Genomic DNA, 27,973 nt, shown 5'->3' with positions numbered 1-27,973 from the left:
GTCAATGACTGCAAGATGCTCAAGTACCGTGGCTGCAAAACAAACAGTCAGTTGTTGATTGGTATGAGGTTTTTATGCCGATATGCTGTGTTTGGTTTTCACCAAACATGGCACTGTGCATCATGGCCAAACATCTCCATTTTAGTGGTCATCTGTTCCTTCCAATCAAACCATAGTTATTCAAGCGTTTTCTGTATGCACTGTCATTAACTTTTACATTTAACATGTGAACTCAGGCCTAAGAGTCTAAGATATAGTTCTTGATCAGTTTCTTTGAGCATTGCGCAGACTGACCTTGGTGTAAACTTCCTGTGACTCCTGGGAAGATTGTGACATTGTGTTAACACACACCTGACCAGCAAAACGCCAAATCTGTATTGCTGATGACGTTTTTCTGGATCCCACTTAGCCTTTTAATTCCTGTAGAAGCAGCAGAGGTGTAGAGAAGCATATGAAAACTTTCTTTTTCACATGTTGATGATTAATTTATATGTGCTCACAATATTCATGGAGCATGAAGGTTACAGCAGTAATGTACACTAAATATTTTCTCTGTTGTTATCAACCCGTCAGTGTATCTCCTGGTATTAAATACTAATCCAAAGCGAGGGCTCTAATTTACCCTAATTTTAAACATTTCTGCCACATTTTGTGGCACTAAAAGCTTGCTGTCCCTCGCAGCTGTTTGTAGGCATTAATAAAGGGGATTACTGGCATTTACAGAGGCTTTTAATGTTGGACAAATGTGCACACTGATCCTCTAGGAACAATAGACCTATTTCGCAGCATGAAATTATAGGTAAAGACGGATGTTACTAATCACATTTAGCTGGGTTTTGTACCTAAATAGAACAGATCCTACATTAATGTCATTAGTAACACCTGCGTTTACCAATTTTTCATGCCAGCATGGCTGCAGTGAAATAGTTCTTTAAGGCTAGCAAAGGTTTTGTGTTTGTGGTTAATTAGCAAAAGCTTCTTGATTGAAAACATCAAGATTTAGTTTTAGCCGTACTTGTTTTATGCAACAGTGTGCTCATAAAATGGCTCTGTTCTTCATCAGTCATGTTTAGTGCCTTTTTTTCCCAACATAAAATAAATGTTTCTTAATACACTTCTACTCACAGACCCACTGTTGTAATTTGTAAAGCTAGATCGCAAAAGTATGTTTATAAGTCACAGAGAGTGTGGCATGCATACATAGTAAACATTAAAATGACCTACAATTAGAATAATAATACAACCCCATGTACTGGCTTTCCCAGTCTCTACTTTCTCATTGCAACCTGATTAAAGACTGAGTTCTGAAGCGTTCATCTCAGAAACACTGAAGTGCATGTTGACTACATTGATGTGGCCCGTGTGTGTAATTACTCTGTAATTTCGTCATGGTAACGTTGTGATTAAGCAGTGATATATGGGGTTTATTTGTAGCAACATTGTATAGAGTTTCACAATAGAAACCAACACAATCTAGTGACAGTATGCGTGGGCAGAGTGCTCATGGGAACCAGAGTGGCTTTTAACATTCATTTCCTCAGGGAGGGCTTGGATTGCGTCGTCGTTGTTGTTGTTGATAAACTCATTCCCATAGTTCAAGGCCAAAACACACAAATACACAAAGAAAGTTCCTACTTTCACTCGCATGTACTGTACTCATACAAGACGACTCATAATGTAAACTGTAAAGATGCTTAAAAATAGTTTCTGCGTTGAAAATTTATGCTCCTTCACATAATTCGTACAGTTTGGGTTCACATGCCCTGGAGTTCAGACAGTGTATGTTTAAGCACACACATGCATATATAAATACACCCAAACAAATGAAATCTTAACTTTATTGTTGGGGGTTGGAGCAAAGAAACAGTCGAAACAGAAGATACAGCATTCTCATTTTCTGGGTCGTCTCCATCAACTTTCAGATCATCATTTCGGTTGAAAAGGGAATTTCTTTTGCTCTGCCAGGTTGAAGGTGTTTTCTCAGTGTTGTATGTTGAATTTTTGTAAGATTACTCAGACTATCTGGGTGAATTTGTATGTGTTTCTAATCCATTGGAGTATGAATGTATGTGAATGGGTGAATGATATAAGAACCAGTACATTTACCACTTACCAATCAGGAAAATTAATTAAGCACTCAGCATTTTTATGCATTATTACTATTTACAAAGCCCAGAGACAACATTAAAACTGCAGCCTAACTAGTCAAACCCACTGGAGTGTGTACACAAGTCGTCTGGGGGGCCCAGCGGTGTCTGGCATTAGGATGTAACATATCTTTGATCAGACTTTCTCCAGCACATCCAGGATCCTCGATCAGATTGGGATCTGTGGAGCCTTGAGGCCAGGTTAATGCCTTTGGCAGACTTGCTACCTGCTACCGTGCATGCCAATACATAGTCCTCGATTCACAGCAATACACTTCAACCCCACATCCAATTTTCAAAAGACAGGTGAACGACAACTGCAGAAGCAGACTGTTTTTATATTTAATGTCCGTGTCTTTGATGCTGTGAAATCATCAGAGTGGATTTTAATGGTGGAAAAAAAAATACCAGCTAGAGATCAATTTTGCATGAAGTGCTGAGGACACAGAGCAGCTAAAACTTGCCGTAGTCATTGTTGCTGGTCGAGAAGGTCATCGACGGATAAACTTACAACAAGAGCAGTTATTCGTTTCAGTCCTGATTTGTGTGCCCAGCTGCGCAACACGTCGTGAATATGACGTAAATTAGAAAATAAATAACATGAACAAGAAAATATTCTATTTTTCCTATTTTTTTTTTTTTTAAATTGAAGAGAAGAATTGACAGTCTGTGCGATGGGGAAAATCCATTGTAGCTCTTTGTTTCTGTTGCATGTGTAGAAGAATGGGAATCGAACTGTATGTTTTCTGGCTTGCAAGGGTTTGAAGGGGCAAAGGAGGTGAGGATAGAAGTTGAGTGTTAAGATTCCCCCTCTGGCAAGGCAAGCTGTTAAGAACTAGAGACCATGACATTGAGTGTAGGTATCTAAGATATCCATCATTTAAGCTGCATCAGTGGAATGCAGACCACTTTAACCCCAGGCATCACAGCTTATATATATATATATATAGGCTGAGCACCTCAAGATGCCAACGCTGCCCTCTGGATGCCCTCCTTTTCCTCAGCCTCCTATGGATGTGACATAAACTTCGAGCATATTAATCACACACTAGCACATTGTCAGACTCTTTTCTCATAAGTCATGTTATAGTGGCTTGCACACAAAGTCTTCTGTCTTTGTTGTTGCCTGTCTCCGGGAATCCAAAACCTTCCCTTTTTAGTCATGATGAATGATTATAGATTGCAAAATTAGAAGGAATGAAAAGAGAACCCACTGGCTAAACAGAGGCAATCTTTAGAGGTAAAGAAAAATAAACTGCATTTCTTTCTTTCTTTCCTTTTACCATTTGCAGCTGTTTCTGAAGGGATATATGAATACATTAGGAACTGAGTAGCTATGACAAAAAGAACTGCAGTGTGTCGTTTTTTCCCCCCTCAAAATGTCAGAGTACCTCTCCTTTCCTTTCTGTCTCTCTAAGCATGATGGACTTCCTCTATTTCGCAGTCGGAATATCTCCTTTTGCTAAAACCCAGTCTTAATCCCAAACAGTGCAGTGTGTCATAGGGAGAAAGAGAGCTGAAATGATGGGAAGCTTTTAAAGACTGAAACGAATGACTGATGCTTTTGAAATGAGCCAGTATTTCCTAAAAGAAGATGAAATCTCTGGACTTAACTTGACACAAAGGCCCAAGGCCTTTTTGAATAGATCACTTTAACTAGAAGTTCCCCTCTTGACTTTATAATGAGGCTTTTTGGAAAGCTTCTCTGTAGTTGCAAACTGAGGGGTGGAGACTGAGCGAGAATCGAAGCCAGTTTCCCAGAGGTTTACTGACTCCTGACTTCAAAGGCTAAAACAGTCACACTGTAACTGTTGCTCAAAGAGCCAAATCCTGAGGGATCAGAAGTATGCGTTTGTGAATATGCATTTCCAGTAGTGAGAAATTACACCTCAAGACTGTTAATGTTTAAGGGAAAATGTGTAGAGTGTATACTTTTGGTTTCTGTTTACATGATCTTGAATACAAAGAAATTTATATAAATATATATATTTTGCCTGATTAATTTGCTTTTTTATACTTCTACAACTCAGAAGTAGACACAACTTCAGCTGTGAGGTCGAGTCTTCTCCTCGATTTCAAGTGTTCAAAATTCATTTTCAAACTTCTTATTTTATTTATTTGTAAATATTCACGCTCTTTTCAGTACTTGCAGCTTTGGTCCATGAACTTGTGCGGGCGGTTTATGTGGGGTTTGCAGACCTCTCTTGCAACAAACTGTGCAAGTGTAGGTGTCAGTGTGTGCTTGTGCCTTTCGTACGGTCCACTACTGTGTCTGCGTGTGCTTGCATACGTGTAACAGCAAACAGATGTGAAGCATGCACTTGGAAGACTTGGCAGTATACTCACAGGATGACTGTGTGTCTGCCTCCAATGTCTGTCTGGAGCTTAGGAACACTGACTGGAAATTTCGGAATCATAGTTCTCACTGCCTGTTCATGTTATATGGAAAGGTAACACGGACTCATTTACATTTATAGCATTTACTGGCAGCTAATATTTTGGGAAAGACAGCCATACGCCTACTTGACATATTACATTTACTGCCTTCTCGACTTTTATGGGAATGTGCGCACACTCTTGTATATGTTGAGGCACTGAGGCATAAACCAATAACACGTCTCGGTAGTCTTGCATGAGGAGAGGACTTGACTTAGCTGTTAGAGACATTTGCTACTTGTGTGTGCTGCACTACTCCAGATAAGGGAGGGTTAACAAGTCTTTAGTGTGGTTAGTCGTTCTCTGACCTACCTTACGCAGCAGCCACACACTGCAAAGCATTTCATTCCTCATAGTGATTCCAAGTAGTGATGACGCTCACTTCATACTCTTTGAAGTTTATATTTCAGTCCTTCTTTTTGTAGGTTTTATTGCCAATTAAAAGCAGTAGACACATCAAATTATGTTAAGAATTTAATGATAAAATCTATTGATTTAATTCATAAATAATTGGTAGAAAAGTGCAATAAAGTACTGCACGTGCAACCTCTGGTGTTACACGTTACATATTCACATTTTAGTCTGTGGTTGGTTAATCATCACAGCTTTAAGTTTCACAGAGACTAGAAGGCTTCTTCCTTTGGGGAATGTGAGGTCTCTATATATAATTTAATCTTAGTGTCCTAGTTGCTGGAAGATCAGTCAAGGAGATCATTAAAATGATTAGGATTCATCCGTTGCCTATGATTATCCACAGCCCTGCTGAAAGACTCTTGGATGGGTAGGATGGACCAGCACTGACAGTTCAGTCGGGGATTCAAGTGTGTTACGCCAGTAAATGCTAATGTAGCCTCTAGCTGCTCCCTCAAGCGAGGGGCTACAGAGGTCTGGTAAGCTCACACCTTTCTCCATACCCCGTCTAATTCTGAATTCAATTAAAAATCCTGTCTGTCACTTTCAGAGCTGTACATGCTGGTGCTACATTTTACTGCATGTTACCTAGTTACTACAGCTCTATTGTGGTACAGTGCTCTGAGAAAGGTTTGCAGGGGGTTTATCTTTATAGACTTGAAAATAGAGTTGATGAGCTTTTGAGGTCGGTAACTCACTCCTACTTCACTTAAAAGAATCAGCTCAAGAGAAGCTAATTTAAACTTTGTATGTATATATTTTTTGCATTAGCTTTTTGTCTGCAATTTAATGTTGTTTTTATATCTTTTTTTTTTTTTTTGTCTAAAAAGATCTGCAAATCAGCTTTTTATCTGAGCTCACTAAGCTCATGACTTGACACAGTCACTTGCTGATGATCCACCGAGGCTATTCTATAATTGACATCACTGTTGGCAGGCAATGTGACTGTGTGCGTGACTGTGTTGCTGGGCTGTTGGTCAGCGTGTAAGTATGATGAATTGTGACAGTAGTCACTGTGATGATACAGGCTTTAAGCCAGTTAGAGCCATAGTAACAGGACAGCGTTCCCACTTTGCCTTTGAACTGCTGCTATGCTGCTATAATGAGGGAATTTTCTTTTCTCAGCCTAACCCAAGGGAGGTTGTGTGTGTGTGTGTGTGTGTGTGTGTGCATGTGAGTCACACATGCTGTAGCCATTGTCTTTATGTCTTGCTGGCCCATAACCAGAAGCTTTGTTGTTTTCTTCAGCCTCCAGGTGACAGTAAGAAACAGGAAGAGTGTGTGTGAGTTGCTCTTGGTGCAGAACTTTTCTCATGTACCGAGTAGTCTCACATGAAATGACCTCAACTTTGTGAGCCTTTCCCTGCAAGACTGGGTAGCCTCTCAAAAAATTGTGTTTGTGAACACTTGTATGTCTGTGTGTGTGTGTGTATGTGTGCGTGAGGACAGCAGAGGCAGGTAGCGTCCCTCCTTAGCTCTATGTTAAGTGCTGGTTTGACATTATTGAGGTATAATGAGCCATACTCAAGTCAGCTCATGTAGTAAATCTTTGCTTATTGTGCAGCCATATCACAACTAGATGTGCACACACATGCACACACCTACGCACACATGCGTGCGCACGTACACACACACACACACACACACACACTATTGATACACATAAATGCAGTCTGCAGCTATATTTGGAAGACAGGAAAATAGCGCTCTCAGCCTCTCCTTTTCTTATGTTTACTCTGAATCTTTGGTGTGACCAAACCCAGTTTTCTAAACTGGTTGGACAAACAAGCTCATTGTGTGGTATTATATTATCTTTGTGTGTTTTCTTTGTGTGGGTGGGTGGGTGGGTGTTGGGGTTTTATTCTCTGTTCCTATTCTGCTTCAACCTTCTTGCTTTGACGCACAGTTTAGCCTCTTTTACTTATTTGTTTATTTGTTTACTCACAACCTGAAAGAAAATCACAGTACTTATAACATTAATTTTCCTTGAAAGTAAAGAAATGTTTATGTAACTTTGAGGAAATGATCTAATGAAAAGCAAAAATGTGATACATGCTTATATTTTGCAATTTCTACTGATAATTGCCAAAAATTGCAAATAAAAGTGGCAAAAATTATTTTTTTAATCTTCATTTTGAATGAATGTGCAGTATATGTCCCTCTATGTGTTTCTCTCTGCATAAATGGAAATACAGTTAATATGTCCAGTCAGTTTTCACCCTCTAAAATGGGGGGTCTATGTAGAAAAATGGATGCTATTCGTAAACAGTTTTTGTAAAAAAAACCCCTGAATTACAGCTTAAAGTTTGCATTTCAATCACATCTTGATTGTTTAATGTAAAACCCACTGTGGTGGCGTCTATGCCCAGCATGATTCAAACTGAGTTGTATATTTATACCGTGGCAAATGCAATGTACAGTAAAGGAGGAGCTGCTTCTGAAGTCTAGACCTAAACCCTGAGCTTTGCCTCAGCAGCTCAACCACATGCTCAGATAAAGCCAGATTCCAGCCGGCACGTGTATCCACTTGGCATCCACTGAGGGTTCAGGGGTAAGTGAATGAAAAGCCCTGCTGCTAGTGTGCAGCTTCCAAGCAGATGAAATAAAATATCAAGTAAGGCCCCAGAAAAACATGAAGGAAGAGTGGAAAGAAATGGAAAGATACTTTAGATTTTGAGGTTTGTCTTTAAGGACTTTGAAGGATAGATAAAACTAAAGAGATGTTTATATGACAGGTAAAGGAGAAGGAGAGAGAAGAAAGTGGAGATAGTAAGCAGGTGCTGGGAAGAAAAAGGGAAAGAACATTTTTATGTAGATGTGAATGACTGTTTTAAATATTTATATGGATTTAAATGCATAAACATGGCCTTGTTTCTGCTTGATGCACTTACGTACAGAAAAACTCACAAACATGCGCTCTTGAGGTGAAAAGGCATTCGGAGGGGTCACATACACAAACATGACTCCAAGAATAGACTCTAAACACTAGGGAAGAAAATAACCTGGTAACAGCGGATGTGGTGTGTGTGTGTGTGTGTGTGTGTGTGTGGCTGTGTGTGAGACACATTTGGATTTTTTTATGTGTGTTTGTGCCAAAACACTTATTTTTAGGGTTAATTGCTTATAAAAGAGCATTTCAGTTGCTTTGGTCCTACTTTCATCCCCAGCTGTAATGAATCCTGTAAGCTGTTTAATATCTGTTAATTCTTCATGTAGTGTCTTTATTGCTCCCACTACATGCACTCATTTCTTTTCTCTCTGTTGAGGTTTTGCATAACCGCTGGTTTAATAGAAAGGAGGGAGAAGGGTTGAGAGAGAGGTGAAGAGAGTCCAGTTTTATAGTCTCGCTTGTGTGTCGGGTTGTAAATACCCCCCCTAACAGGCTTAAAGTGACAGCTTGCCACTTGGTGCTGGATTCTGGTGGTGCTGAAAATGTGCAGCTAAACACTTTTTGGCACACCATAGATGTGGAAAAACAGCTGGACGTTACATCTTTGTGGAGGATTTACTGTAAGTCTGAAGATTTTTTTTTTTTTTTATTAATCCAAAGAACAGCAGTCCCTTTAGCTAATAGGTCACTTTATTAATGACTTTTATGTAGAGCGGTGAGTCAGGGTCCTACCGGCTGACATAATCCACTAAAGGATAAATTAGAGGATCGTTTATATAATTTATACCACATTTGCCTTCTAAGTATGCATCATGGAAATCTTGATTATAGGTTTGGTAAAGTATTGTGAGGTGTGTTTAAAAAGGAAACCTTAGCCATCCTATTCAAGCCAAAGACTCATTTGAGTTTTCATCTTGGGCTCATAGTATTTGGAAGGCTTCACAGTAAGATCCCAAATTCCCTTCAGACATATAATTTATACATTTTTAGATAATTTATACATTTTTCTTTCTACAGAGTTGGTCACTTACTAAATGGTGAATAACTTTAAACAAATGAAACAATGCCTATACAGAATAATGAAAATGGGAGAATCGAGGTGCTCCTTTCTCACATGTAGCACAGTGCAGGAGAAAGTCCACATCCGATGTGATCTCACCATTGGGAATGCTCTGTTTGATTTAAGAGAGGGTATTAGCCGGCTAGCACAGGAGACATATTGGCCACTCGCTCGATGTGAATTCACTAGACAGTTCCCATGGGCACAATCGGGCATTGTGCAGGCTTTTTACTCTAGAGCGGACATAGCAAAGACCGATTTCCACAACTTCAACAGTTTTAGTTGTAGTCATACTTTAACTAATGGCAGTCATCAGTTCTGGCTCAAAGTGACTTGTTGAAATGTTGGTCTTGCCGAATGGTTGACGAACATGGGTTGTACCACTAAGTCCTGATTTAGATGTGGGGTTTTCTGTGTGTGTGTATTGGTGTGCATGTAGCGAGATGAGGAGGGGTGAGTCACCGGTGGTTCGGAACACGATGACTCCTCGCTCACTCGTGACGTCGGGGTTGTGGCGACAGGGGTTTGCGGTTAGAAACCCTAATCTGCTCCTCATATGACCCTCTGACGGACAGGGACAGCAGTCAACACACACATACACACACATAAGCGCACATACCTTCACACATAGACAACCCTCAGACTAGTTAGTCTAGCTCTGGCTCTTCAGTCTAAACATGCACTTATATGGATTTCTGTTAAAATCTGGAGATCTCTACTCTTTCTGTCATTATAAACACAGTCGTGCTGCCTGCTTGCATCGGCCTAGACGAGCGCACAAATGTCTGAAAGACATTATGTTTGGACATCCAGAAGATGTCTTGAGGATAGTGAGAACAAATCGTTTTTTTATGTCTGCCCGTGAAATTATATATACTTTACACCACTGATTTTATGCCTTTAAGATCCTTCTTTTGCAGACTCTACTATATTTCTGTGAAAGCCACAATGAGAGATGAGAACTCTGCAAGGCTTTTTAAAGAGATTTGCATTTAATATTTTGTGATTTTTAAAAAGCCGTGGGGTGAGCTTTAAAATGAATGACCTCCCTCTTCTAAGAACGTATTTAGTGAAAACATAAAATTTTTGTTTCATTCACTAATAAATCCACATTTTTGAAAGCCAACTGATTTCAGTGGATTAGAACATCTATATCATCTGATAGTATATTACTGCTAAGTTTTAGGTGAATATAAAAGAGAAGACACTTATTGAAAGGGGGGAAAATAAAGTCATCCCTCTTGCCTCTCCCTGAAGGCTGGTTTTATGTGGTTTGTAGCTTTGATTTGGACTCTATTGCCTTTTGTTCACTGAATAATGGCGAAAATGATTGGAAATCAAATACCTGGCAGGATTTGAAAATCTGCTTTTGCCTCTCCCTCACTTTCTCCTCTCTCGAGTCTGATTCACACTCAATAATGTGTGTGCTTATGTACAAACATGTCATTTCAGAAGCGCTAAAGGCACACCTTTCCAAAACACACCTATGACTCTAAGGCTATACTCAGCAATGGGTGATGCTGACCTCGTCACAATTAGCCAGTTCGCAGTTTAAGCTTTGGACTCTCATATGATGGTTTTGAGCTGTGTGTGCCTGCTGTGGCTTATTTGGAGAGATTTGGTCATTGTGTTGTTGTTGAATGATATCTGTTATTGTAGAAACACTCTGATATTTGGGGAATGTCTGAGTTCAGAACAAGAAATTTATATCCAGCGTTGGAGTCTGGGAATTGGCTTGGGACTGGCTCCATGATGTGTAGTTTTGGGCTGCTCCAAATATGTATGAACACTCAGCACCTCTTAATGACTGGCTATTTTTGTAGTGGTCTAGCTTTGATAATTCTTTACTGCATAGTAACACAGTCTCCATCAAGGTCAGCTAAAGCCTCCGTAAGCAAATAAAGATTGTTTGAGGCCGGTTAACTGTTCATAACAACTTCCTGAACACAGAATATTCATGTTGGATATCCTTCAGCCAGTACAAGAGTACTGAGTTTGACTATAAACATTTAAACACTGACACTGAATTTGAAAACTTGATATATTTGGTATATATAAAACTATTTTTTGGACCATTTGGGCTCTAAAAAGTTAAAAAGTTGCAAACTGAAATAACTAAATATGTTCACTAAGTGTTGCTTAACAAATTTTTGTGACACATAATAACCTGAAAAACTGCAGTGCAAATGTATTTTGGCGTTACATTCACTGGCAACGTTTCAAAGCTTTACAAAAGAGAGAAGGAAAAAAGGGACATAGACATAGACAAAAGGAAAAAGGAGAAAAAAGCAAAAACAGTGATCCAGCTGTGTGTGAGATTGTAATAAACAAACTACTTCACTTGGATGCTGTTTTCCCACTTTACACCAGCACTCCTACACAGATGGAATGAATTTGGTTTGAGAAGTCGCTTCATGTGTAAGGAATAAGCCAGAGATACATTACAGTGTGTTGTGTATTACTGTATTATTATTAGTAATAAGGTTAAAATGTGCGGTTTGGTTATCATATATTCATCTTTTAAGTAAGTGATTTTAAGTCCTGTTGCTCCAAACACAAAACCTTTTCCTTTTCATATTATTTCCTTTGGTTTGTGTGTGATTGATGTTTGTGTTCAGCTGCCAGATTTCTTGTTGGAAGTAGGTGGTGTAAGCTAGTCGCCTTTGGGTCTTGGGCTGCAGGTGGCAGTAGGAATAAACTGACAACTAGTGAAATCCAGGTCAGCTGTCTTGGCACATTACATTAGATTTATTTATGTGTCCTTTGTCTTTTTAGCCAGCGTGTGTGTGTGTGCATGCCTAATGTCTGATTTATGTGACTCCTTGTGCATTAGCAGAATCCAGCCAAAAGCATGACATCACTACAAATGTGTTTGTTAAATAAGTGGCTATACAAGGACTGGGTCATTATGGGCTGCAGGCAAGGCATAATGGACAGGTGCGTGCATGCGTGTGTGGGTGGGTGTGTTGACTGGGGTCTATGTGCATTTATGCATGGATGTATTTGTTTGTTTGCATCTATTTTACACAGGTGTATTTGATTGTGTTTGTTGGTATCTGCAGTTTTTGGTGTTTTGAAGCTGATGCCAGCTTTCATCATCATCTTCTCATGTTGAATATTTACAGCTTGTTTTTTCTGCCCTCTGCAGTGGAACAGTAGGGTGTTCTTGTGTGTGTGTTTGTGTGAGAGAGAGATCAAGACTGTGTGTCTTAGCCTTATAAGGTCAAGCTGTTTTAACCAGGAAACATGTAAGGATAAGAGAAGATGTGAGTCACCGTTTTCCTTCATCTGCTCAGAAGCACAAAAACATCCTCTCCTCTGCCCTCAACACCTTCCCTAAGGGGCTATACAGTGAGTGTGTGTGTGTCCGCGTGTCCTGGGGTCCTAGTCATTTCTGTTTTGTTCCTAATGAGGTGTCAAGCTATTCACATATCCCCCTTTCATGAGAGATGTGAAAAGGGCCGGGGCAACAGCCGGTGCAGCACTGGAGGTGTAGAACTGAGGAGCACTTGTGGCATTTCACTCTGTAAAGAGTCAGTGGAAGACTGGAGTGGAGTAAACCTTGCAGTAGTGTTGGACTTGAGTATTTATCTCCTTAGTTGTATATGGTGCATTGATCAGAAAAAAATAGTTACGTTTCAAATAATGTTATTCAGATAATTTATGTATTATTTAATGAATATTAGAATAACTAATGTCTTAAGTAAACCAGATTGTATGAATCTATGTACCTATGTGCGTGCTTCTATAAGGAACTGGCCAAAATCTTGTCTTTAGGGGTCTCAGACAATCAGCAATGACTCTGCAGAGAAAACTATCCAACCCTTACATGTTCGTTACATCTTATTTAAGCTGCATTAACTACAAAAAATGTGCTTCACAAAAGAAAGATGTTGGAGTACATACTGCCATGATATTATTCAAACCTATGAGTCAGTTGGTTATTGAACAGCTAATATTTGCTATTTCATTCTCATACCAGGACTTAAAACTGTGCATCTATGGTAAGACTTCCAAGTAAGACCTTCTCGCAGCCTTCCATTCTCTTACCTGCTTATCCCATTCAGGGTGGTAAGGGGTGGCTGGAGCCTATCCCAGCTCTTACTGGGTGTGGGTTTATTCAAGGGCCTTTACCTTACAATATAAAGTGACTTTAAGCAGCTGTTGGGATCCAACAAATCCAGAAATCCCTTCAGTTGATCCATCTACTGTTCACTGAAACTTAATCAGAAATGGTCTCAGTGTAGGGGTGGCTACCAAAAAGCCATTCTTAAGAAAGGGAAATGGGGAGAAAAGGTGGAGGTATGCCAAATTACGCAAGAACTGGACTGAAAATAAGTGGCAACAGGTCTAATGGAGTGAAAGAGAGTGAGAATTTTTTTTGTTTGAATCATTAATATTTACAGAGGTGGTCAGGAAAGAGGTAAAACAGCGAGTGTCTGCAGCCATCTGTAAAACACTGTGGAGGCTCTGTCATGTCTGCATGCCTGGAATTGTGAATGCAGAAACATATCATCAGATTTTAATCCAGCATGCAAAACCATCTGGAAAGCATCTGATTTGCAGTGGATTCATTTTTCAGCACGAGTTATCCCAAACACACTGCTGATGAGGTAAAAGCATACCTTGGTAGAAAACAGTGGAGAACAAAAAGTCATCGATCGGCCTCCCCAGAGCCCCGAACTCAACATTACTGAAGGAATCGGCTATAATCTTAATAAAGAACAGAACAAAAGACAGCCATCATCCATAGAAGAAATTTTCTTCGAGATGCCTGGAGAACTATTTCTGAAAACTATATGAAGCAATTACAAGAAAGCTACCTTTTTTTCCTTGGAAAATATAAAGCAATGAGGGGTCGCTCAAGTTTTGCACAGTAGTATTCTCTAGACCTATCTACTTTTTTCCTCAGTCTTGCTCCTTGTCTACACAAGCAAACATTATATATATAGTAGATACACTACAGAGTGGTGAAAAAAGTTATCTCGGTAAATATTTGGTCCACAAACGTCCTTAGAATTTGTTGCCTGGTAGGACAAAGTAATAGAAAAATTAATCAACTTTTGTCATATTATTAAGATGAATGGCATCATGCAACTATAAACCAAAGTATAACCAAACTATAAGCCTGTCTTTGTGCTACATTTCCGCTCCCCACGGTGTAAACTCCCCCTACCTGAACCTGAACAGGACCTTCTTGCATGCAGCTTCTTTTCAGCTCTAGCTGCTGTTTTGACCTGTAAAAACCAATGCTATTATTCTGGGACATGCTGTATCAAGCCTACAGATGCAGTTTCATATTGACAGCTGTATGTGCGTGTTTGTTTTTATGTCTTGAGTGCAGTGATTTGTGCTGTAAGCCTGGTTCTCATCCAGACAATAATTTCGGCAGACATAACAAGAGAAACATCAAGTCTCTGCCAGATAGCACATACCACTTTACTCCTTCAAATTAATTATATACAGTGTTGAAAATGAACACATGCTCTTTTTACATGGTTCCTTTTCCATTTTCTCCTTTAAGAGCCTTAACTGCGTTGAGCCAAGTGTAGGAGCGTTAGAAAATTTCACAAACTTTCTACACAAATTAAAAAGCACCTCTGTGTTTGTCTGAGTATACATAAATGTATGAAAACACTATCTTTTATTTATTCTTTATACAATTTAAACAAGCAGATATATTCTTTCTAACTTGAGGGCTTTGGATGCAAATACCTTAACTGTCCCTCAATCATTTGTTGTCTCAGATATCCTCTGATTCTTCCCCTGTGTTTTGGCTTGTTTACAGACATCTGGTTTACATAGTATATCTTTTTTTTGTTTTTTGTTTTTTTGTTACAGCAATGAACTGGATCTTTTATTTTTTCCCCCCATGCTCTAGACCATCAAAACACCAGCTTTTCTCAAGCTAATGGTCTTATGCTTCTGGCACAATCAGCAGAAATCTCCTGCTGTGTTTTATGTATGTATGTATGTATGTATGTATGTATGTGTCACATTTAAAACATGCAGTATAAATTATTTTTTATCTTATAAGTGTTACTTTAGATTTTCTCTTTAGAGAAAAGAGTTCAAATTAATTATATACAATGTTACATGATTAGTGTATTTTCTAATTCTAAAATCTTCCTTTACTCTCAGTCCCATTCTTTGCAGCTGACACTGAAAATGATAACTGAAAATGTAGCCAAGACTTTACATGGGCACTGCTGTCTGCCAGAGTATCTATCTGTCTACGCCTTTGTGCTTTTGCCAGCACATTACAGTTCATTACAGTTCAACAGTTGACTGACGCAAAGCTGATGAACAAATGTGGATACAGAATAAGTTTGATTCTCTTTTCAAAGACATGACTCTGTAATTTGTGTGTGTGCATTCAAAGAGTTAGAGTAAATAATTTATGTGAGGATTACAGAGGGAGGCAAAGAAGTGGGTCAGAACTGCATTTAGTTCATTAGACATTTGCAAAGATCAGAGAGTCAGTGAAATAGATGGAGACAGAAATGATAAAACAGGGAGTGGAGCAGGGGGGTTTAAAACTGACACTTTAAACAATTTATCACATGTATTTATGCATGTGTTTGTCATCTTTGCATCTTTGTGTGTTTATGTTTCTGTGTATTTCATAGGAAAGTTATATTTTAAAAATTCCAGTAACTCCTCTTTATTAGGCAACTGTTGTTCCTCATGGGGCAGAAGTCAGTACCCACACTAATCTGTCTCTCTCTCTTGTGTTTAGTATGAGTGTGGCATACCAGAGGTCTGTTCTCGCTGTGTGATCTCAATAACAACACTGAAATTGTTCCTCAGGATGTGTGTGTGTGTGTCTGTGTTTGTGTGCGTGTGCAGTGAGTTGGTTCATAGAGAGAAAGTTAAGATATATATGTATAGTCCAACTCTCTGGGGGAATGTTCTCATCCGCAAAGACCCGCTCCCCCATGAGGGCCCCTTTTGGACCTATTGCTGTGACAGCCACTGACAGCACATGCACCCACACAGACAGAAAACAGTGGTATATTACACATGGGATAACAAATGAACTCAACTTCTTTCTGGCTATGTTTATGATACACACGTGCATAGACATGTATTGGGGGGCTGGATTAGAGAGTGTGACAAGAGATTTAATGCTTCCTGGTGAAGGTCAAGTTGAAAAAATAACTGTGTTAGGTGGAAGAAGGAGATGGGAGGAAGAGCCAAAGAAAGGAAGAGAGGAGAATGGGAGAGGGAAAAGTGGAAAAAGGCAAAAGGTTGCCACAAACATAAGGACTCCAGTTCATTAATTTCTACTTGTTGTGCTTTTTAATGCATAGGCCAAACAAACACAACAATGAAATCTCAGAAAACTTAAACTTGAGGTTTGTTCTTACTCTCGACTGAAAACATCAGCCGGACTAAAATATTGCTCTATTTATAGATTTAGCATGGAAAAATAAAGCACCTACTTGCATTTGGAGTGGGTAGGTTAATATTTTGTTATCTTGTTTTTTTTTCCCCTCAAAATATTCAAGACACTTTAAAAACAAACCCACACTTTTCCTGCACAGATTTTGACTCGGAGCTTTGGCTTGTTGATTCTGAGCTGGAAGCTGGTAGTGTACCTCTGTGCATTCTCTGCTAACTTGCCTCTAAAATATGTGCAGCAGAAAAAAATATTTAGCTAGTGCTAAATCAGAGCAGGCCTTGAGAAAACTAACAGAGAGTGTGTGTGTGTGTGTGTGTGTCTGTGTGTGTGTGTGAATCCTCTTTTTCTGAAATATGTGTCAGTGAGGCATGTGAGGACACTTGTGGGTGGGTGTATTCACATCCATGTATGTGTGCGCGTAGGCTGGTCAGTGTTATAAACACCAGCGGAGTTTGTTTACATGCTCAGTATCAGTTTGGGAAGCTGTCATTTACCAAGCTATACACACAGATATTTAACAGTGTGCACAGTAAGGAGTGTGAGTGGACATGTTTGTGTGTGTGTGTGTGTGTGTGTGTGTGCGATTGTCATCCTGTAATCATGTTTTTCTAACTGACTGTCCACATTTCAAGAGCAGCTTGCCAGGAAATGTAACTTCCTGCCCAAGAGACTGATTCAGCAGCATCCAGCTGTTGCATGTGTTTGGTTAGAAACACAGGAGAGAAAACACAAGACAGAGGTGTGTGTGCGTGTATATGTGTGCATGTGTGTGTGTGTGGAAAGGGGTGGAAGGGGACTGCCTGTTTTGTTTTTGTTTTTCCCATACAGTTTCTTAATTGTTGTTTACCCAGACACCAACCCCCCCCCCCACTCTCCCTACGCAGAAGCCCACCTCCTCTTTCAGTTGTTTTTTTTTTTTGACAGATTTAAGTAGGAAACTCCATCTCCTTAAGAACCCACTAAATATCATGTGTCTGCACACTCAGGCTAAGTTATTCTAACCTTTCTGTACTTTTCCCCTCCTGTGGTCATTCTGAAAATCTTGAATCCCACAAGTATGCAGTCCTGAATTCATAAACTTGCCTTTCTGTGTTTGAGTTTTTTTGAGTTTTGAGACACTGTTTTCATGTATGCTACGAATGCTTGTGGTTGTGACTGCAGTAGCACTATACTACTATTAAATTTTATGTCTGGACCATACAATATGTATGGGTACATATGTGTAAGATGCCATGCCTCTAAGCGATGTTCTTCTAGCACGGGAAAGAAAATGGAGAAGTAGAAATTTGTGCATTAAATACAGAAACTAAAACTAGAAAAGAGGAATGTAGAAAATGGAGTGGAGAGACAGAAGAGCTGGGTCTTCACATGCCAAGTTATTTTCACTCTTGTGCATAGTCTTCAAATGATTTTACCAATCAGCCTTGTTTGCCATCCTACTACACAGTATGTTTGCTTTCTGAGACTGGTATTTATTGCTTGACTTCCTTTACTGTACAGATCAATGTCTCCAGTAGCTCTCAGTAGTTTAGAAATGCAGAGATGAGCTGAGTTGTTTTTTTTAAAGAAATGTTGCCAAGCCCATATGTTGAATAATAAGCAGGAAAACAAATGAAAATGGAGAACATAGCATCCCATTTTCAGGTGGATGATGAAATGAACATATATAAAATAAACGTTTTTAAAAACATATAAGTGTTAATAGTTTCTGTATGTGTGACCATGTTCATGCAAACTTTTGCTCATATTGGCTTACCCATTAAGGAGAAGAACTGGTGCATACAGAGATATGTGTGGATGTATACATGCATAATTAAGATTACCAAGATATGTATCTTAGTTTAAAGATTTCAACCTTTGTTATTTTTTTCACTGTAAGGTTTAAATAAACAGTTATATTCACTATCATTCTGTCCTGTTTTTTTTTTTCATTTTAAACTCCTTATTAATTGTAAATATCCTCTGGATACGTCTTTATTTCCTTGACAAACATGCAATTTGTGCCCAAGAATGGAGAAAAACAGCAATGGAAACATGAAAGCGCCAGGTGTTTTCTCCCCCCTACAACACCTGCTTCTCTTTAGCTGAGTTGTGATTTCTCAGCAGGGTCATAGTAAACTCTTTGTTGATCTTCTCTGACGAAACAGAGAGTCACGATTGTCTGCTTTAACATTCTGCCCTACTTTTAACTTGGAAATGTCTGGTACCTTTCTGCACCGTTATTTTAGTATGGTGCCTCAGTTTAAGTTTTACTGATATAGCCAATTCACGACAAGAATTATTATATTACCTTATTTTAAAGCAAAGACTCTACAGCTGGATACTAACTGGAAATTGTAGCATCTTGCACACGCAAAACACCTAATATGTACACATGTATGCAAACACTCAAATACACAGTTGTCTACTTCTTCATTATTGTCTTAATAATTTACCTTTTCTTGTGTTTTCCCTTTCTCACCCTGACTCCTTTCTCCTCCCTCTTCCCCCTCTTTTCTTTGTTTACTCACAGGTGGTGTCCTCCTATCCAAAACACATGCTCATCCTAACGAATTGCTGACAGAACAAGACGGACGGGGTAAGGGAGGACGGGAAAGGGAGAGCTCCCAGACGCATAAAGAGAAAGGGGCCATTGGCCATCTGTGGCTAGTCCCCTGCTATTTTGCAGCTGCGTTGGAGTCAGCGAATGGTCCTAAGCTCTGATAGGAAAAAGAGGTTTTTCTCCAACGTTGCCCAGGGGATGAGCCCAGGCTAGGGCAATGTTAAAGCCTCGCTGGCCTTGGATTAAGCCCCTTGGGCTATTTTGTGTAGGGATGGGTAATACCCCAGCTGGATCCTCTGCTGTCACTATTCTCCACAGCTATCATTAGTGGCTAATGAGCTGCTGCTAGAGAGGAAACGGGGAAGGTGCCTGCGGAGAGAGGTGAAACCTTACAGCTCTTATTAAGAGGCCCACAGAGAATTCTTTGCCTCTGCAAGGGAATTAAACTATTTAGAGCTTTGACTAGCATGACTTTGCAATTTATTATTGTAGGTATTTCTTTATATGTTTTGATAGCCTTTTTTGTTACAGCATAAAAATGTCACCTACAAGTTGAAAGACTTTTTTTTTTTTTTTCCAGGAAGATGATTCAGTGTTTGGACTTAAATTATTTTTCTCATGAAGCAGTTTCAAAAATATATTTTTATTCAGAAGGAATTTTGGTAGATTGTTTTTGTTTTACTCTTCCCGATCATTTTGACCTTCCTATGCCCTGAAGAACATTGGTCACCATGGCAGCAGCCTATCGTGTTGTTGTGAGCAGCGTGAGCTGTTACAACAGTGTGGTAGTCGACCGACGCACTCACTCCCATGCAGTACACTACTGCTCAGGTCCATGTGGAGCACTGTCCCAGGGCTTGGACTGCACTGTTGCACACCGTGGCACCTGTTCTGAGCTCCTTGTTGCACCTGACCCTCAATACAATGACCTTAACAGCTCACCCATACACTCCCGCAACATTATTGCTCAGCAGCTTCCTAACCATGCTAAAGTTTGTCTTGCCATGGATACTACTCATAATGGGAGCCTAGAGAGAGCAGGCAGCAGTGGCAATTTATCTTTAGGAGAAGAGAGCCCAACATGGCGTGGTAAGAAGACCTCTGGTGGTGGAGCATCGACTGGGAGTATGACCTCCTCTGGCAGTCTGAAGGATATTACTGAAGAAGCCATCAACCTGGCCAGCGGTAAACTCAAGGAGTTTTCATTTGATAAGCTCCGCCTCTCATCCTCCAGCCACATCACCTTCCGGAAAGGTCGTAAAGTCCGTCCTGACTCTTTTAGCCGTCGCTCTACCGACCTGGAGATTATTTATGGCCACTTCAGCTCCAACCTTACCACAAATGCAACTACTAATGGTATGACAAATGGCACGGCTTCTTCTAATGATGAGAACCTGCCACCATTTGTGCAAGGGAAAGGAACGGTGCTTGAGGAAACGAAGCTTAAGGGCAGCACAGGCACCATGTCGTCCATCACCAAAGTTGCTGGTGGCTCAACAAACAGCCTCATGAGTATTGGGTCATTAGACCAAAGCCTGAACACAGTGGCCTCCCTGTACCGCAACACCCTAGGAGAAGAGAACTTAATTGCCCGTCTGCTGGAGAAGACTCGAGCAGAGGCAGCTGGCGGAGCAGGTGGCGAAGACATACGTGCTTGCCTTGATATTCTGCTTAAATGTTCCGAAGACCTTAAGAAATGCACTGACATAATCAAACAGTGCATCAAACGCAAAGCTGGTGGAGGCCCAGAGGATGGGGAAGCAAGCCCTGACAGTGTGTATCGGGCTGTGATGACTCGTCTTAGTTCCTATCTTAAGAGACTGCCTCTGGAGCTGGAAGGAATCGGAGGTTTGGGAGGCAGTGGACAGGGTGCACCTGGAAGCGGGCACAGTGATTTGGCTGAACTGGTTAACACTCTTCACTCCATCCAGCAGGGACCTTACTCGCCGATATTTGGCAATGAACAGCCTCCTCGCTATGAAGATGTGGTGCTCTCTCCTCCAATCCCAAAGACTGTTCCACATTCTGTTTCTGCTCCATCCTCTGTCTCATCTACTTCTTTATCTCTAAAATCAGATTCCAACCATACCAAACCAGTCCAGAGCTCAGCCCAGCTTAGAGCTACCCCACTTACTAATGGAGTCATCCAACATCCACATACTTCTTCTTATACACAACATACCCTCTCTCCCCCAACCATTATATCCTCTTCATCCAGCTCCTCTCCAACACACTCCCCCTCCCCTCTTCGTAACTCCCCGACCCCACCTTATACACACACTCCCCCAGCATCTCCCATGGAGGCTCTTTATATCGAGGAGGAGGAAGCAGATATGGGAAAGACACCAGAACAAATCTCACAGCAGACACACACTCCATCTAGAGGGATGAACAGCAGCCAGAGCAAAAGTGGGACTATGTTGGGGCAACACATGCACCTGTCCCAAACACACACGCTCTATAACTCTTCAAATAATTTGCCAGTCAGCTCTGGCTATGGCTCAAATTGGCCTTCCTCTGCATCACTAACAGTCTCTGCACCCAAAGCTGCTGCACACAGGAATGATGACATTGACAAGCTGCTCATGGACTTGGAGAATCTCTCTCAGAGTATGAGTCATCCCAGAAAGACAGAGCCTCCACTTCCAGCCAAGACCAGGAAGAGAGATGGGAGCCAGGGGATCACCTCCAGTGAGTCCTTCACTCAACCCAAAATGGCTCAGTTCCAAGTCTCAAAGCCAGACAGCCACTTAACCATGAACGGCATTAGCTCCAGAACTCCCCAGAGTTTCACTCCTCCTAAAGAAGAGAGGAGTGAAAGTGTGGCAGGAGAGGAGGAGGATGGGGCATTGTTGCTGAGAATCCTTGAGAGCATTGAGAGTTTCGCCCAAGAACTGGTGGATTCCGGGGCAGGGAGCACAGGGAGTGCTGAGAGGAACAGTGGAAAGGAGCGGGAGGTGATGAGGCTCCTGCAGGATACACTGGCCACCGCTGGCAGGGCTGATACACCTCTGCAGAGCACAAACCCGCCAGCTGCTCCCACTGCTCCAACTGTACATACAGATGCAATCTCAGATACACTGATAAAACACACCTTGGCAAATACACCTGAAGTTTCACCTGCCCCAACACCTGCAATATCTGAATCTGAAAGCAGTGCTTCAGCTGAACAAGCACCTAAATCTACACCTGAAAGTGCTCCCCAACCTTTGCCTACACCTACACCTGACCCTCCAGTCGAGTCTGTGGATGAAATTCCAGAAGCGTCTACAGATGAGGATGACTCAAAATCAGTCTCTGCCCCGATATCCTCTGGACCTGCAAACTTGCATTCCTGTACGCCTTCCGATGAAACCATACCTGTGGCCGCACCTGAAGCTCCAGCTCCCGTTGCCACGCCAACCACAGCAAGTGCTACCGTTGCTGTTGGTGAACATACGGCTTTGAGAGATGCTGGCTCAACCCTTCTCATCCAGCAGACTCCAGAGGTCATTAAAGTAAGTGTTCCATAGTCACACTCACAAATGCATAATCTAACAGACAATCAAAGACACGAAAATTTCACAACATAGTTTATTGGTGCTGTGATTTTTTTTTTTTCATTGCATTTCAAGCTGCTGCTAGGAAATAAAGAAATGGGTGTTTCAAGGACTTGAGTAATATGAAGTACTTATTTCAAGACGGTGCCATTACATCTGCAGTCCACTGATCTGGAATTTATCATGTTGGAAAGATTGCTACATGCAGTGCAGCTCTGGGTTAATTTATGTTCATTGATTTATATAAAAAGGAGCATCTGTGCTTTTAAATGTTACTGTTGATCCATGTAGGTGCAATATGAGGGCGCCGGACTGAGTGATAGACATAGAGGGACCACACAGGCCGATTAGCATTAGACTGAGAATAAACCGAGGATTTTATTGCTGTGGCACAACCGGACTGATGCGGCTGTAATTGGTAGTATTAATTAGCTATAATTAACATGCTGTTACAGTTACTCTATCTTGGCTTGAATCAAAAAAGTTGAGGCTTTGGATCATGGAACAGAATAGCTCATTGTTGTGGAGTGGCTCTTTGTTGACTTTTCCTGGTTTTGAACTTGTGTTTTGTTCTGTAATTGTATGTGTGTGCAGGCGTATGCATGTGTGTAGACTTTGGAATATTTAACTGTAAATTTCAGTTGTGCTACAAAGGAAAAGAGAAGGGAACTAGAGCTTGATTATTTTTTTTTTTTGTCTGTGTGCACGCATAAGCTGGAGGGAATGATCATAAAAAGGCAGTGTTACCTCAGCCAGTCCCTAATGTGGATGTTCAGCTGCAAATTGTAGATTTAGGTAATTATGCATGCAAATACACATTATCGTCAACACAGAGGAATCAAATCATTATTGTTGTCATTTTTTCCCCTCTCTATTTGACATTTTTCTCTTACTAATTTATTTTTTTGCTCTCGCTCCATCCATCCTTCTCCTCATCACGCTTCCTCTGCTGTTTATGTGTGTTTATTTACTGAGCTGTGTAACCTTATGCCCTGCTGATATGTAGGGCACCTATTTATGAGGTTACCATGGTAGCTGCCACAGTAAGAACGGAACAGCCAGCACCCGAACACATCATTACACAATCTCCTTCCTCCTCCATCTTCTGTCTCCCTATCCATCCCTTTTTTCTCTTTCCTCTACTGTTTTTGTTTTTTCTGCTTATCTGCCCCCACATTTCTTGCAGTTCCACTCTCTCCTTTTTTCATTTTTCTGGCTTATAGGTCTACTTTTGTTTCTCTTCTCAGTGTCCTTCTTTCACCTGCGGTCAAGGATTATGTCCGTACTGATCACTTCTTGTCTTCCAACCCTGTGATTGGCTGTTGTTTTATTTTGGGAGAGGTGAATAACTGTTGTTGCTGCGTGGAGAGCAGAGAAACCCAATGAGAGGTGCTCATTGGAGCACTGGAGGAAGCGGGGGGAGGGTTGGGTTGTTGGCACAGCAAGTGTTAATGGTATCATTACCCTACAACCCCCCTCCACCCCTGGCACAGCTAGGTGTGAGGGAGACCTAAATCTGTCCACCCCTCTGTACTATGGCATCCCGCTAACAGACTCACTGTCGCCACAGTGTAAATGGACCGGCATACATGCATGTGTGTGTGTGTGTGTGTGTGTGTGTGTGTGTGCGTGTGTGTTATGCACACCTAGGCTTTCTTACATGTCCAGATGTTCATACATGTGTGCATTTACATGTGTGTTCATGCATGCATTAAATTTGTATGAGTTAAACGTGATGAATATCGGAGTCTGATCAACTGTGCGTGTGTGCATCTGTCTGGCTGTCTGTTTGTTGGCCCATGGGTAAGATGACCCGGTGCTACTGTGGGTCACAGCTGAGTTTGGAATAGCTCTTCGACACCCAATACCGATTCTGGCACTCTGGGAATTATGTTAATATTCCTCAGCGCCAACCCCGCCCTGCAATGCATTAAACTGCCAATCAAACTGTAAACAAGACAAGCCCCCTCATGCACAAGTGAGAAAATGCCCTCGCACAACTGCACTGAACCACACACTCCACGTTGAACATTTGTAGCTTTGTTTCGCTTGGCACTGCCATAGCTTCACTGGGAAGTTCGGCTAAGCCCTCTATGGTGACGCAGGCCCCAGGCAGTAGTATCTTCATCTCTGCTTTACGCATGTTTATTGTTGATTCTGCTGCTGACAGACTAATACAGGGCTTTCTGCACCTGTCAGAACACACCCATTAATCTCCATCATGACAGGAAAGCTGACTGATATAAATCAGAGGCAAAGCCATAACACTCATAGTGGGGAGATGTGATGGTGAGAGTCAATTAACTTTAAGGACAATAGGCTTTGAATGGGCTTTCTTTCTATTCCTGTCTCTCTGTTTTTAGGTAATATAATAAAAGCTGCTTTCTGCTCCTCCCTTGTTCACAAGGGGTTGGCCACAGTGAATAGAGCTGCACGTTTGATTTGGCAGATTTTTACACTCGAGGCCCTTTGTTTCTCCTCCCATATTTTAACCAGAGGTCTTTCGCTTGTTAGGCATATAAGTAAACCACTACAGTATGGAGCCACATTTTAGGCAACATAGTAAGATGTATTTTAAAATGAGACAACATTCACTGGTGGATAAATGTAAACTAATTTTTGTTCTAGTGGCATTGCTTCAGTACAGTTAATGGTGGAATTGCTTGCAGACACTGACTGGATCTATAGCTGCCAGTCTGATAGTTTAATTAACACACTGCTGGTTTAAATAGTTTTACCAACTTTTGCAGATGTGTCACAGGACAAGATTAACATTGGTCTTTAGCTCATTTTAAATTTGATGGCAACAATATGTCTCAAAAGAGTTGGGACAGAGCATTTACCACTGTGTAGCTTCCCCATTCAGTTCAGACTTCTGGGAACTGAGACCAGCTGCTAGACTTTTCGGAGAGGAATATTGTCCCATTGTCCCACTCTGCTATAGGATTTTGGCTGCTCAACAGTCCTAGATCTTCTTTGTCCTATTTTTTGTTTCATGATGTGCAGAATTTTTCAACAAGGTCTGGACAGCACCTGGACTCTTCTACCGTGAAGCCTTATTGTTGTAATAGTGCATTATGTGGTTTAGCATTGTCTTGCTGAAATTTGCAAGGCCTTCCCTGAGAAAGACATCATCTGGATGGAATTCCAGTATTTCGGGATTGGCGCACTGCCAAATCCATAGCCATTAATACATCCTCATATCATCACAGATGCAGGCTTTTGAACTAGGCACTGATAACAAGCTGGGTGGTCCCTTTCCTGAGTATGGAGGATGCTGGGTCCAAAAAGAATGTTAAATTTCGATTAGTCTGACCACAGAACAGTTTTCCACTTTTCCTCAGTTCATTTGAAATATACTTTGGAGGAAAAGACCGGACATTTCTTTGCTAATGGAGCTTTAACCTGGATTTCCGTATGGCACAGTGAACTGTGTTCACAGACAGTGAATTCTGGAAGTGTTCCTGAGCCCATGTAGTAATTTCCATGACAGAATCATTCTTGTTTTTCAGTGCAGTATTGTGTGAGGGCCTGAACATCCCATGCATCCAAGACTGATTTTTGCCCTCATTGCTTGTGCACAGAGTTTTCTTTCAATACTTGGTAACTTTTGATGATATTATGTATGGTAAAAATATTCAAAGTCTTCACAGTTTTTTAATTTTTTGAGCTCTGTGTCATTAAATAGTATGTTAATTGTGACCTTTGTTAACCCACCTTAACTGGCATCAAATAGTTGCTTGGGATTTACAGTGAGAATAATTCTCAAGCATCTAAATCTTTGTCTCAGCCAACGAAAGGAGATACTATCATTTAGTTGTACAGGCTAATTCCCTGATGTCATCATAGCCTCTGATTTATTTTAATTCATTTTTATGTCCTGAGACTGAACCATATTTAAGTAAATACTGCTGGAATTTAAAGAAGTAGATTTTTCTTAATGAAAAGCAACAAATCATCTGCAAAAAGAGCTGTATTCTGATGTGGCCCTCCTTCATCCTCTGTTGTTTGGATCTGCGCGTAACGAAGCGTAGCTTCCGTGAGGGGCTCTATACTAATCACAAACTGAATGGGTCATAATGAGTCGTGCTGTTTCACGCCCCTTTCCACCCTGAATGAATCAGTTTCACAATTTATAAATGCAGATTTTGTAGATTTGTGAACTTCTGCTTAACTTCTAGGGAACTCTGGCTCTCTAAGATGCTCGTTTCATACCCAGTCATGTTACTAATCTGTTGCCAATTAAGCTAATAGTCGCACAATGTTCCTCCAGCTGTTTCTTTTTAGTATCACTTACATTTCCAGACAATAGTTGCCTCCATCCCAACTTTTTGAGTTGTCTTACTCCTGTCCAAATGAGCTAACATTTTTAATGGAAGAGTAAAATGTCTCAATGTGTGTCTTTAAACATTTGATTCTATTGTGGATAAAATGTAGCTTTATGACAATTGTGAATCATTGCATTCTGTTTTAATTTACATTTTACATAAAATGTAAAATGTGTTTTTGGAATTGGGGGTTGTATATAAACTCATTCGCTGACAGCACAGTTAACATACTTAGAATAGGCTTGTGATTAGACTGGTGTTATGAGTACTCAGCTCAGTGTATGTAGATGGGAAGTAAAAATGCAATATCGCCTGCTATTCACAGCCTTTGTGAAAGTATTCATCAGAGTACCGCTCAAGGGTGATTCACCATATGTCAGCTTATTATAAAGAGATGGCTGAGTGTTCCTATCTGACTTTTTAGCCAGAAGAGGAAAGCACACTGTTGACCTTTTAAAACAGAAATTGGCAACTTCTTTTGGTTCAGACAGTTTTGAAAGAGTATGGAAGGAACGATAAGGAGAAGCAAGGAGATATAAAGTAAATTATTTTTGGTTTCCTGAGCAGTTGGCTTAGGGAAGGAGAAATGCAAAGTGCATCTAAAGTTGGGGAGGGGGGATCTGCAGCTCCCAGTTGTTGACTCTGGGTCAGCAGAGGGTGACATCATTCCTCAGCTCCTTCCACAGGAAATAAGGTCACAGCAGGAACCTTGGCCAAGGTGCACAAGCACACAGTTGAATGCTTTCATTTATGCACACATACAGTGCTATTGAAAGACAGGATAATAGGTTGCTATGTGTCGGAAGAGTTTTCCAATACAGTTCATACCACCAAGGTTAGCATAGACAATGGAATATTCAACAGTCAGCCCTTTTTTTTTTTCTTTTTTTTTTTTTACAGTTTAACAGATCATGTTCATACTATCAGCTTGGTGGAGCTCATTTGGCTGGATGATCTTTTTTTTTTAGTGCGCACATATGCACAGGCATACACACACTTGCACAGAGAGCACTTTTAAGCATCTGACATCATAATTCACCACTCCCTAGTGCAAGGTTGGCTGTGATCCAAGTGCTTTTGTCAGTGTGATGTCCTCAGCTGCAGTGTGCGTGTTCATTTGCACACATATGCACCAATCCACATGCCTGACTTTTATATGGAACTGTACTTATTCATCTGAAAGGTTTTAATCTCAGCAAGAGTCACCGGTGTGCA

At 40.8% G+C, this 27,973-nt stretch overlaps 1 protein-coding gene across 2 annotated transcripts in view; it reads left to right on the top strand.

The window, feature by feature from the left end:
- ppp2r3a (protein phosphatase 2, regulatory subunit B'', alpha) overlaps positions 1 to 27,973 on the top strand; it is a 56,190-nt gene that overhangs the window by 12,507 nt on the left and 15,710 nt on the right. For both annotated transcript variants that reach the window (XM_005477314.4, XM_019349074.2), the window contains exon 2: positions 18,862 to 22,388. In XM_005477314.4, coding sequence (XP_005477371.1) covers positions 19,623 to 22,388 — 2,766 coding nt within the window. In that variant the 5' untranslated portion in view covers positions 18,862 to 19,622. The remainder of the gene's footprint in view (positions 1 to 18,861; positions 22,389 to 27,973) is intronic.

Source organism: Oreochromis niloticus, linkage group LG19 (genome assembly GCF_001858045.2).
Source record: "Oreochromis niloticus isolate F11D_XX linkage group LG19, O_niloticus_UMD_NMBU, whole genome shotgun sequence".
In the NCBI taxonomy this organism is placed as follows: domain Eukaryota; kingdom Metazoa; phylum Chordata; class Actinopteri; order Cichliformes; family Cichlidae; genus Oreochromis; species Oreochromis niloticus.
This window is presented reverse-complemented; position numbering and strand designations above follow the sequence as displayed.